Source organism: Callionymus lyra, chromosome 9 (assembly GCF_982586985.1).
Source record: "Callionymus lyra chromosome 9, fCalLyr1.hap1.1, whole genome shotgun sequence".
NCBI lineage: Eukaryota > Metazoa > Chordata > Actinopteri > Syngnathiformes > Callionymidae > Callionymus > Callionymus lyra.
The window spans coordinates 23,411,657-23,424,776 of record NC_141826.1 but is presented as its reverse complement, the minus strand read 5'-3'; the positions used below and the strand labels follow the sequence as shown (position 1 = coordinate 23,424,776).

The 13,120-nt window shown below is 35.9% G+C and overlaps 2 protein-coding genes across 2 annotated transcripts; both read right to left on the bottom strand.

Annotated features, from left to right (window-relative positions):
• Window positions 1-284: 284 nt before the first annotated feature.
• LOC148072319 (endonuclease domain-containing 1 protein-like) lies at window positions 285-2,405 on the bottom strand. The gene is made up of 2 exons (XM_087798915.1): window positions 2,115-2,405; window positions 285-1,198 (listed from the first exon to the last, which is right to left on the bottom strand). The coding sequence occupies exons 1-2, from the start codon at window positions 2,403-2,405 to the stop codon at window positions 593-595; spliced, it is 897 nt and encodes a 298-aa protein (XP_087655041.1). The 3' UTR covers window positions 285-592.
• A 285-nt stretch (window positions 2,406-2,690) lies between these two features.
• Window positions 2,691-5,682, bottom strand: LOC148072318 (endonuclease domain-containing 1 protein-like). Its single transcript, XM_087799125.1, has 2 exons — window positions 5,366-5,682; window positions 2,691-4,231 (listed from the first exon to the last, which is right to left on the bottom strand). The coding sequence occupies exons 1-2, from the start codon at window positions 5,654-5,656 to the stop codon at window positions 3,626-3,628; spliced, it is 897 nt and encodes a 298-aa protein (XP_087655251.1). The 5' UTR covers window positions 5,657-5,682; the 3' UTR covers window positions 2,691-3,625.
• Between the last annotated feature and the right edge of the window lie 7,438 nt (window positions 5,683-13,120).

The window sequence follows — 13,120 nt, the reverse complement described above, 5'->3', positions numbered from 1 at the left end:
AAGCTAGAATCGCAGTAATCTTAATAGCTAAACATAATGCTAGCATATGGTAGCTCTGCTAGCTTATCTTGGCTACGTTAGCTTATGCTAATACAGTAGCATGCTCTTATCTATTGTCAATCCTTGAGAAAAAAATTTATAAATATATATGTTTATATATTTTTATATATAGTTAATAAGTATATATATATATTTATAAAACAGACATTTTCAACTCAGTTTATAACATTGAAATATATTTCAATAACTTGCGGAACTAAGGAGACAAGCAAACAAACATTCAATTGTAAAGTATTATAAATCATTTTATTCAAAATGAAAACAAAACTGACATTCGGAAGAAAATGCAATTTAAAAGGCGTTTTTTTTTTTGATCAAATAAGAATTTCCTTTCATATTCAACAACACGTGCCACATCCATCCATGTAGCTCGAAGCTAAAGAAGCTACAGAAGCTAATGAAGCTAAAGATGCTAACGTATGTCATGGTTTGTGTCACTTCCCTCTCGTGGCAACGACTCACGCAAAGACATTCAGAGACAGATCGGCGCTAGAGGACGAGTTGTCCATCGGTTCCGCCCACAGTTGTGGATCTAGAGACACTGACCCTCGAACAGAGAGACGGGTCCGGTCAGCCGTTGAGCGAGTATGTCTTGGAGCTCCGTCACCGGCATCTGCCTCACGCTGTACTGACGCGTCGACCTCTTGCCCGTCGGGTTCACCGACACCAGCTCGTCTCCGCTGTCGGGGTCGTTTCTTCCCAGCGCGGCGTACGTCGGGAAAAGGCGCCGCTCGAACTTGGGAATGTTGGACTTGTAGGCGGGACAGCAGTGGGCGGACCAGAGGTACTCGGGGACGGACACCCTGTTCTTGATCTTCTTCTCCTGGGACGCGTACGGCAAGACTCCTGTGATCACGTACATGGCGCCTTCACAGTAATCCTTGAACCTGCGCAGCATTTGTTTCTCCAGGATGTTCCAGGGTCCGCCGTTAGATCCGGCCTTCTGCGGGACGATGTTGGTCAGGGTGAAGGTGGCCATCCGGTTGTCCGAGCTCCTCATGTGCATGCTGGGGTTGAGGTGTCCTTTGGTGTAGCTGGAGTTCGTGTAGTCGTCGGGAACCGCTTGGCTCTCCCGGACGTTCTGGTTCACGGGGAAACCGAACGGTTCCATTTCGGGTTGGGCTCGGGAGAACGACAGCTGTCGGGGGGATGACGAGGTGAAAGTTCAGCATGAGGTCATGAGTTCGAGGAAGTAGATCAGTGACATTCGAATATTGAATATTGAATATTGAATATTGAACACCAACCGGGCCATCCCGGTGGAATAAAATTATTAAATTATTAAATTATATTTTTATATTGAAAGGTTGAATTGGTTTTTGACATCAATTAATTCATCATTTTTATATGGAAAGGTCGATTTTCTTCTTTCAATAATTTAACAACAACAAACAGCAAATGTAAAAAATGTAATATTGACTATTTAGATACTGTATATATATCTTTTACTTTATTGATCTCCCGAATTCACTGTTTAATTCAAATTGATTTGAGTTTTTTTCAACTTTCACACATAGTTCGATGTAATAATTCCAATTGTAAAAAATAATAATTCTTAATTAAACAATTTTTAATTCGTATTTAAAATAAATAATTATAAAAAGGTTGGTATAATGGTGAAAAAATGTTTTCTAATATTTTTTTTTATAATTGTTATTATTATATTATTTCTATAATTGAATTTAATCATTTTATTATATTGATTTAAATTTAATAAAGCATTTAAATAAATGAATATTAAAAAAACAATTGATATTCCAATTTCATTATATTTGCCTTTACCTAAAATAAATATGTATTTAGAAAGTAAATTAAGTTGCAGGCTACAAGTTTTATAAAGAGTACTTTATTATAGCTACGTTATCTTATGCTAATACACTAGCGTTATCTTATCTTTATCCTTGAGAAAAAATATAAATGTATAATTAAATAAAACAGAAGTTTTTAACTCAGTTTATAAAATGTAAATATATTTCAATAACATATAAATCTATGGAGATAAAAATTCATTTGAAGTATTAAAAGCAATTTCTTTGAAAATAAGAGACGTTTACCTGCGGCTCCTTCATCCAGGTGGATTTGGGTCGCCGTCCGTCGGCGGCTCCGATCACGTAGGCGGAGAACAAGGGTGTGTGGCGGGTCCGGTCGTACAAGCTGGCGAAGTGGTACTGGTTCTTGTAGCGCTGACATATGGGCTGCAGTCCTGCCCCCGTCAGACCCTTGGGAGGCGAACCCTTGTGGAAGAAATGAGAACATCTGTGGAAGTTCTGGTCCAGCTCCCCGAGGGTCTGGGCGATGGAGCAGGCCAGCAGGAAGAGCATGGAAGCCATGTTCCCCGGAGACATCCTGACGAGTGCTGCTGTCACAGTAGTTTCTGTCTAATTTTGAGTCACGGATCCCTGGGAAGGGTGTTTCCAAATATTGACTCAAATAACCTGTTGAAAAATGTGGGGAAACTTTGTATTAAAAAAAAAAAAAGTATCAATAAACCAGATGAAATTGAAATTTATTTATTTCAGTGATTTCATTATATGTTTTTTTTTACTTCAAAAACTTCTTCAAGCTCCAGAACAACAATTAAAAAAGTTTTTATCTGACAATGTGACACCAATATTAATCTTCTCACCTTCTAATGTCAGCAAAGAAAGATAGATTGAAAGATAAAACCCTTATGGAAGAAGAAGCTGAAGGTGAAAAACATCCTTGAAAAATACCATCAGAAAGATTGACAACTCCTCGTAAAGACAGGCACAAATTAAGACGTTCTTTTAGAGAGTTGTTCGTATAAAATAATAAAATAATAATACAACATGCCTGTATAGTGTTGGTCTAACTGTGATTATGACCAAATGACTACTGAGCAAGCAATTTAATTTACTCGTGGGACACGTTATGTTCATTATATTTCATGAAACTGTTAGATTAAAATTATTATACACTATATGTATACGACATACTTAAATTAATGCTAAAAGTTATCAAAATATAAAGTATAAATTACTCGCTTCATCTAAGAGCTTAAACGTTTGACTACACATTCACAATCAACATTCCACTCAGACTCACTGGTTCGAGGCAAGCTTGGATCAGAATTAGAGTTATGACACCGGTAATTTAAAACTTCTGTTTATCTGCAAATCACACCTTAAATCGTAGATCAAAGAACAAAGCAAGACACACCCGGGAAAGGGGGGCTAAAAGACGGAAGAGAAGATAACCCCCGCCCGAGAACAGTTGAATGATTAGATAAGAAAACAAATCAGGATGTCTCTCTACGGGGGATCGTGACACAGGGAACTTAAAAGAACCTTTGGCCGGAAAGGGACGACCTCCTGGACCAGAAATTTGTCTTAAATATAGTTATCTTTCTACAGATCGGGACCTTTTCTGCCCGAGGCTATTCACCTGTACAGTCGCCGGGAGAAAGTGTGTCCGATCGCGATCGTAAAGCTTGTATTTTGTTTGACTTGAAGCGGCGAATAAACGACCCATGAGACACTCTGATTCAGAGACAGATCGGCGCTAAAGGACGAGTTGTCCATCGGTTCCGCCCACAGTTGTGGATCTAGAGACACTGACCCTCGAACAGAGAGACGGGTCCGGTCAGCCGTTGAGCGAGTATGTCTTGGAGCTCCGTCACCGGCATCTGCCTCACGCTGTACTGACGCGTCGACCTCTTGCCCGTCGGGTTCACCGACACCAGCTCGTCTCCGCTGTCGGGGTCATTTCTTCCCAGCGTGGCGTACGTCGGGAAAAGGCGCCGCTCGAACTTGGGAATGTTGGACTTGTAGGCGGGACAGCAGTAGGCGGACCAGAGGTACTCGGGGACGGACACCCTGTTCTTGATCTTCTTCTCCTGGGACGCGTACGGCAAGACTCCTGTGATCACGTACATGGCGCCTTCACAGTAGGCCTTGAACCTGCGCAGCATTTGTTTCTCCAGGGTGTTCCACGGTCCGGCGTTAGATCCGGCCTTCTGCGGGACGATGTTGGTCAGGGTGAAGGTGGCCATCCGGTTGTCAAAGCTCCTCATGTGCATGCTGGGGTTGAGGTGTCCTTTGGTGTAGCTGGAGTTCGTGTAGTCGTTGGGAACCGCTTGGCTCTCCCGGACGTTCTGGTCCACGGGGAAACCGAACGGTTCCATTTCGGGTTGGGCTCGGGAGAACGACAGCTGTCGGGGGGATGACGAGGTGAGAGTTCAGCATGAGGTCATGAGTTCGAGGAAGTATATCAGTGTCATCGGAATATTGAATATTGAATATTGAATATTGAATATTGAATATTGAATATTGAACACCAACCGGGCCATCCCGGTGGAATAAAATAATTAAATTATTAAATTGTATTTCTATATTGAAAGGTTGAATTGATTTTTTGACATCAATTAATTCATTATTTTTATATGGAAAGGTCGATTTTCTTCTAATTTAACAACAACAAATAGCAAATGTAAAAAATGTAATATTGACCATTTAGATACTGTATATATATCTTTTACTTTATTGATCTCCCAAATTCACAGTTTAATTCAAATTGATTTGAGTTAGTTTTTTCTACTTTCACACATAGTTCGATGTAATAATTCCAATTATAAAAAATAATAATACTTAATTAAACATTTTTTAATTCGTATATAAAATAAATAATTATAAAAAGGTTGGTATAATGGTGAAAAAATGTTTTTTAATTCCTTTTTTTATAATTGTTATTATTATTTCTTTAATTGAATTTAATGTTTTTATTATATTGAATTTTGTTTTAAATTTAATAAAGCATTTAAATAAAGGTATATTAAAAAAAACAATTGATATTCCAATTTGATTATATTTGCTAAAACCCTTGTATTATCTCAGGGTCAAGATGACCCGAAGGCCCGAAAACTGGGCTGAGATAACACAAAACGTAAAAGTACTCATTTCAATACTTTCAATTTGTAGCCTTTTAAATCAGTATTAAAATGTTGGTATAAAAGTGCCACCAGACAATACCAAAAGAGTACTGATATTACCTTAACAGCAAATTAATTATCAAAAGAAACATGTATTTAGAAAGTACATTAAGTTGCAGGCTACAAGTTATATAAAGAGTACTTTACTAAAGCTACGTTATCTTATGCTAATACACTAGCCTTATCTTATCTTTATCCTTGAGGAAAAATATAAATGTATAATTAAATAAAACAGAAGTTTTTTAACTCAGTTTATAAAATATATACAGTATATAGTTCAATAACATATGAATCAATGGAGACAAAAATTAATTTCAAGTATTAAAAGTCATTTCATTGACAATAAGAGACGTTTACCTGCGGCTCCTTCATCCAGGTGGATTTGGGTCGCCGTCCGTCGGCGGCTCCGATCACGTAGGCGGAGAACAAGGGTGTGTGGCGGGTCCGGTCGTACAAGCTGGCGAAGTGGTACTGGTTCTTGTAGCGCTGACATATGGGCTGCAGTCCTGCCCCCGTCAGACCCTTGGGAGGCGAACCCTTGTGGAAGAAATGAGAACATTTGTGGAAGTTCTGGTCCAGCTCCCCGAGGGTCTGGGCGATGGAGCAGGCCAGCAGGAAGAGCATGGAAGCCATGTTCCCCGGAGACATCCTGACGAGTGCTGCTGTCAGATGAAGCGTCGCGGTTAAATACGTCTGAGTCTCCTGACCGTCTGATCCGTGGCTTCCTGTTTTGGCCTTCTTCGTGTTTTCTGTTCTGTCTGTCAAACTTCTCCGGGGCGTCTTTCACAGGCTTGACAGGAAAAATGAACCACGTTTGTAGGAAATTGATCTGGTCATTAGGAATCCCCAGATTTCTTTCTCTCTGGTTTCTTTAATGATAACGAATCCTGTTGCTTACGTACTTTATTATTTATTTCTTATTCAAAGAAAGTGGATTTTTTCTGTTAAAAAACAATAAAAGAGGGATTCAACAGAGGGAAAGTAAAGAAACAAAGACAGTAAATAAAGATATCAATTAGTGCGATGGGGATTCCAAATCAAACTCTGTCGAATAACAACATCATCTTTTGATATATGTGGTTGATAAGAGCACCTATGGACACAGAAGAAGAAAGAAAATCTCAAGTTTTTAAAAAGGTCTCGACCATAAATACATATACAGTGGTGGAGGTCGTTCATCTTGACCAAGAGACAACACAAGGGATACCACAAACACATTAGTTTTCGGTCCTTTGGGTCACCTTGACCCTGCGATAACACAAGGGTCAATAAGTTAGAAGTTCAAACAGGTTAAGAGAAGTTAAAAAAATTACTGAGAACTTAAAGAAGGTATTGAGAAGTTAAACATGTTCTGGATAAGTTCTCAATTATTCAAAAAGAATATATTTGTCAAGATCTGATCGTATTTCCTTGTACTTGTACTAAAACTTCTTAATAACTCTTTTAACTTCTCTATATATGTTTTTTAACTTCTCAATAACTTTTTAAACTTCTCAATAACCTTTTAAACTTCTCAAGATCTTTTTCAACTTCTCAATAACTTTTTTAACTTTTCAATAACTTTTTTAACTTCTCAAGATCTTTTTAAACTTCTCAATAACTTGTTTAAATTCTCAATAACTCTTTAAACTTCTCAATAACTTTTTAAACTTTTCAATAACTTTTTTAACTTCTCAAGATCTTTTTAAACTTCTCAATAACTTGTTTAACTTCTCAATAACTCTTTAAACTTCTCAATAACTTTTTTAACTTCTCAATCACTTTTTTAACTTCTCAAGATCTTTTTAAACTTCTCAATAACTTTTTTAAATTCTCAATAACTCTTTTAACTTCTCAAGATCTTTTTTAACTTCTCAATAACCCTTTAAACTTCTCAATAACTTTTTTAACTTCTCAAGGTATTTTTAAACTTCTCAATAACTTGTTTAAATTCTCAATAACTCTTTAAACTTCTCAATAACTTTTTTAACTTTTCAATAACTTTTTTAACTTCTCAAGATCTTTTTAAACTTATTACAGGTGGTGCAAACATTGATAATGGGTTGTGCAGTAAAAAGATGTGTAGAAAAATACACATATTTAAGTGTTGGGAAGAAAAGTATTTTTGGTAATGTATTTAACTTACTTATATATATATATGTATACATATTAATATATATTATACATGAGGTACGTTTAGGTATATTCTACTTTTGTAACAAGAACAAAATCTTTAAAGACAGTTTACTAACTTATCTTTTGAATTGTAAAATAAATAAATAAATAAAAGCTCAATATAACCATTACTTACTTAATTACTTACTTAAATACATCTAAATATGTTTTTCAGATGCCAGAAGAGAAAACATATGTGATCATTTGGATCACCTTAAGTTATAATGAAATAAAATAAATAATTCGCTTTAACAGTTATTTTGTGGTTTCTTAAATAATATTTAGTACTTATATCTATATATAATTAGACAGTACGTCTATTTTAAACAATAAAATGAAACATTGGTTTCAAATGTGGGTTAAAATATTTTTCTCTAAGTAATTATAATGTTAATATTTTGGATTATTAATTAAATGTCTTTAACAATATTATAGATTATTAATTAAACAACACAAATGTAAAACCGTTTTTTTATCTTAATAAATTCTGACATTTACATTCTTTTTTTTCCTCCTCATGAGTCCAAACCTCAGCTTCACCTCCATTTAAACGTCAGCATTTATTCTTTCTCTCTGCGTCACAGTAGTTTCTGTCTGGTTGTTGCGCAAGTGGCTCTTATTTTGAGTCACGGATCCCTGAGAAGATTCCATCCTGTGCTGTTTCCAAATATTGACTCAAATAACCATCTTAACAAAACATCTTAGGTTATATCATATAATATGTGTATTATTATTATATATTAGGTTATGACATACATTTGTCATATTTTTAATAACCAAATTAAAAAATACAATATATAATCTAACTATTGTAGTGATTTATAGACCTTATAAAAAGGTTTATTTTCAGAACATCTAAGTTCTGGTAGATTTAACTTTAAAATGGCCTCTAGGTAAGATTTACCTGAAGAAAGGGGGAACCACCCTTGGTTATAGTTCAAGGGAAACTATTACATTTACGTGAATAATAATTAATTAATTGGCCTAATTAATTAACTATGAAACACTAGTTTTAATCAATCTCATTTAACTGAAGTTTACTACTTTTGTCGTGATTATCTGTTCTTTACTGAGTAAGAGGCTCTTAAATTGACCGTTATTACACCAGAATAGAGACGCGAACAACGACGTGACGTTTTATAGATTCATTTAAAAAGGAATGAATAATGAATGACAAAATTGAGTATGTTATGGTAAGTTTCGGACCCGAGAATAAAACAGAAACAGGAAAAGAATCGTGGACGAAATCTTAATAGACTACCCGCATATTAAACAACCCAGACACAAATCAATTTGTTCAAGATGAAGTGATCAGCTTCTTACTTGACGGTCGATGGTGAACGGAGGTTTAGGCAGCAGCTGGAGACCAGATGAAGGTGGCAAGAGGGTGGATGACGGAGTTGGAGGATGAGGAGGAAGGAGAGGATGATGAGGAAGACAGTCAGGAACGAGGGGATCAAAGTTCTTTCGACAAGCGGTCCGATGAATCACAGTGTCGGCTTCCTGGTTGTAGTCTTGAGGTCAGGAACACTTGCTTCTTACGGGAGGTGAGGATGATTCACGGGCTGTTGCTTCTTGATGGAGATTCGCAGTCTGGGAGACGTGCTGCGAATATTGGAATAATCGGACCGGTCTGGTCAAGATTATTAAGAAACTCACGGAACTTTGCGGAGTCTGGAAGGATGCTGGAAGCATTAAAAATGCTTTAAAACGATTTGTTCTTTCTAGATTCTTTTCCCACGGAGCACGGACATTCAAATAACACCAAACATGAACAATGTAGAACACGTTATTACAAAATGAAGGTTTTGATAATGATTCATTCAATTATTATATTTCATCTGTGATTACTTTCTTCATTTTGATAACTTCAAACACCTGGCACGTAGCTCCATTCACTTACAAGTATATTTCTTTAAGCAGGTAATACATATTTCAATGAATATTATCCAAGACCCACACACACACACACACACATTTTGCCTGTGAAGACATCTGTTAGCACTTTCAATGTTGGTTCTTTTCAGGCTGTTGCTCCTAAGCTTTGGAACGATCTTCTCTCTCTTTGCGCTTAATGGATCTACTGACTCCTTTAAGAAACATCTTAAGACGTTTCTATTTGTTCAGGCTTTTCCTTGAATTTCTGGAACTCCTGTGTTGTTCTCAGTATTATCTTGATCTTTAAAGTATACACTTTTTTGAGTATTGTTTTGATTGTTTAAGCGCTTTGTGACCCTGGTCTGGAAAAGCGCTATATAAATAAATATTACTTACTTACTTACAAACTCTGCGTCTGCAGGAAGCCATAAAAGTTCTTATCTGATCTTGGTTGGTCAGAATCTCACCATGAAGTGTTGAACTCTTCGGTCATTTGAAGGTTTAGCTTGACCGTCCGTCAAACTTCTAATCCTCCTTGCTTCGGGAAGTCGGGCTAATGGACTTTATTTCCCTGAAATATCCCTCCTCTGCTGTGATTACTCACTCGAAGTTTGTGAAATACCAATTACACCTGGTGTGGGGTTTTCTTATCATCGGAAGAATGTTGATGCAGATCCTGAGGAGTGGGTGAGCTTTCACAGATGTTTTCCAATGAAGATAAGTTCATTACACCGGCCTATGATCATGTTTGGGAACCAATAACAATTCTTATCTATTTTATTGTGTGAATGCTGGGAAGCATTCACACAATTGAGTTCCTGTTTCTCTTTAATCTTTTTCTTTTTCTTTTTCCTCTTCCGTCTTCTGACCTAAACTTTGTACCGCTTCTACTTCCACAAATTTCATCCGATTTGAACCGTTCAAACTTTTATCAATTCAGCTCGTTCCAGTCATTCAGGCTATGTTCTACCTCTCTTTTATCTCTTCCCCTCTTTCTTTTATTCCACTTTTTCTACCCTTTTTTTCCCCATTCATTTGAATGGGGAAACTCTTCAACTCATGTTTTGACTCCTTCCACTTCAATCTGTGATACTTTCCACTACTAATTCCACTAGTACTGCCTTATGCTTATGCTTATAGTTATACTTATATTTATACTAATAGTTTTTACTTATACTTATACTCTTATACTCCTCCACTTTTTGACTCTTCCACTCTTTTCACTCCTTCACTCTTCCACTCCTTCACTCTTCCACTTTTTCACTCTTTCACTACTCAATAGTTAAACTTATAGTTATACTTATAATTATAGTAAAACTTATAGTTATAGTTATAGTTAAACTTATAGTTATACTTATAATTATAGTTAAACTTATAGTTATACTTATACTTATAGTTATACTTATAATTATAGTTAAACTTATACTTATAGTTATACTTATACTTATACCTATAGTTATACCAATAATTATACTCTCCTTCACTCCTCCACTCCTTCACTCTTTCACTCCTCCAATACTCTACTCATTAAATACTCTACTCCTTCACTCCTCCACTTCTTCAATCCTCTACTCCTTCACTCTTAGTAGAACTACACGTACGAGTACTACTACAAATACTAGAACTACTACGAGTACTACAAATACTAGTACTACTAAGAATACTAGTACTACTAAAAGTACTACAAATACTAGTACTACTACGAGTACCACACATACAATTACTACTACAATTAATACTAGTACTACTATGAGTACTAGTACTACGAGTACTAGTACTACTACGAGTACTACACGTACTAGTACTACTATGAGTAGTACAAATAGTAGTATTTCTACGAATACTAGTAGTACTTCTACGAATACTAGTACTACTTCGACAAGTACTAGTACTTCTTTGAGTACTAGTACTATGAGTTCTAGTACTACGAGTACTAATAGTACTACAAGTACTAATAGTACTACGAGTAGTACTACAAGTAGTACTACGAGTACTCATACTACTACGAGTACCTGTAGTACTAGTACTGAGAGTAATTCATAATAATAATAATAATTTAATTTAAAGTGTGTAATCACAACAAAGTTATCTGAAGACACTTTACAGTTGAAGTAATACTACAGTGGAGAAAGTAAAAACAGATCAATAATAAAGTACAGTGTGGCTGGAGCAGGAAAAAGTTCCTTTTAGAAGAACCTGGAGCAGAAGTAAACAGTTGATGAATGAAAACAAGAGCGTCCAGGTTTACTTGTTGAACAAAGACCAAGATGACACCATTGATCAGGTGACAGCGATCGTGGATAAATGAACACATGACTTCCTCAACCAGACCCTGCGATGGATCACAGATTCACTGATGCACTGAGACAACAATGTTTTTAGAACCTATGAAGAACTCAAAGACAAAATCAAAAATACAGGAACCATTGCTTAATACTGTTAAGTTGAATCTCAGTGTGTGAAAGAACTGCATTTCCCAGAGTGCACCAGCAGCAGCTGCTTCAGTCATTGTCACTAATGAGCAGCACCTGTGAACTGTGAGGTAATGGAGGCTCTCAGTCAGTCAGTCAGAGAGAGAAGACGCTCCAAGTTCACAACAATGGCTTCAGTCCAAAGACGCCAATGGTCGGTGAAACGTTTTCTTTACTTTGATTTAGTGCTTGTTAATTCATTTAAAATATTTGATGAAGTTGTTTAAATGAATTTAAAGAATTTGAATGTTTAATTATTTGAATAAATTCAAAATGTTTCAATGTTTAAGTTAATTTAAAATGAATTTAGAATGTTTAAATTAAATGGATAATTAAAATGTTGTGTTTATCCGTCTTTAAAGGTTTACAACCTAATTACTAACAATCCGAAAGAAAATAAAAGTGATTGAGTGAAACGTTTGAGTTGTCATTTGGAACCTGAACAACAGTTGGACTTGACAAGCTATAGGAAAAAATAAAACTCTGTTCATTTCGTGGTATGAACCTCACTCTTGGTGACTGAGGTCTTGGGTTCAAAACCCAGAGGTGATATGAAACTTTAGTTTCTCTCATTGTGTAGATATAGTTTGTGTTTAGTCTGTGGAAAACTTCTCTTTTATCTCTTCCATTCTTTCTTTTATTCCTCTTCTTCTACCCCATTCATTTCAATGGGGAAACTCTTCAACTCATGTCCAACTCCTTCCAGTTTGACCTACCACTTATACTTTTACGACGAATTCTACTACTTCTTCCACTATTAATTCTACTACTAATACTACATATACTTTTACTACTAATTCTACTTCTACTTTTACTTTACTTCTCCCTTTTACTACTAATTCTACTTCTTCTACTTTAACTATAAATTCCTCTTACACTTCCACGACTACTTCTACTACTAATGCTACTACTACTTCTACTACTAATAATAATACTACTACTTCTACTACTAATACTACTACTGCACAGCTACAGCTACGGCCAGCATTCACACTGCATTTTCTTCTGGAAATGCAATCTTTCTAGTTTGTTATGTATTTGTTCATGTAGCAGCAGAGAAAACAATGTCTTTGATGACTTTATTCATAAAAAAACAACAATTTTCACAAAAAATCTTAGGTTATATCATATAATATGTGTATTATTATTGTGTGAATGCTTCCCAGCATTCACACAATTGATTTCCTGTTTTTCTCTTTATTATTCCCCTTACTTCTGCCGTAAACTTTGTGCCACTTCTACTTCCACAAATTTAATCCGATTTGAACCATTCAAACTTTTATCAATTCAGCTCGTACCCGTCTTTCAGGCTATGTTCTACCTCTCTTTTATCTCTTCCCCTCTTTCTTTTATTCCACTTTTTCTTCCCCATTCATTTCAATGGGGAAACTCTTCAACTCATGTATCGACTCCTTCCACTTCCATCTAGTTTCCACTACTAATTCCGGTGGTCTAGTGGTTTGACCCTTGCTCTCAATGACTGAGGTCCTGGGTTCAAAACCCAGAGGTGACATGAAATTTGAGTTTTTCTCTTTGTTTAGATATGGTTTGTGTGTAGTCTGTGTAAAAATTCTCTTTTATCTCTTCCCCTCTTTCTTTTATTCCACTT

Excerpts from the sequence above, each read along its gene's own strand:
- LOC148072318 (XM_087799125.1), bottom strand. The coding sequence starts at position 5,656 with ATGTCTCCGGGGAACATGGCTTCCATGCTCTTCCTGCTGGCCTGCTCC. Across the intron at positions 4,232-5,365 it reads CCTGGATGAAGGAGCCGCAG|CTGTCGTTCTCCCGAGCCCA; the intron begins GTAAACGTCTCT and ends TCCCCCCGACAG.
- LOC148072319 (XM_087798915.1), bottom strand. The coding sequence starts at position 2,405 with ATGTCTCCGGGGAACATGGCTTCCATGCTCTTCCTGCTGGCCTGCTCC. Across the intron at positions 1,199-2,114 it reads CCTGGATGAAGGAGCCGCAG|CTGTCGTTCTCCCGAGCCCA; the intron begins GTAAACGTCTCT and ends TCCCCCCGACAG.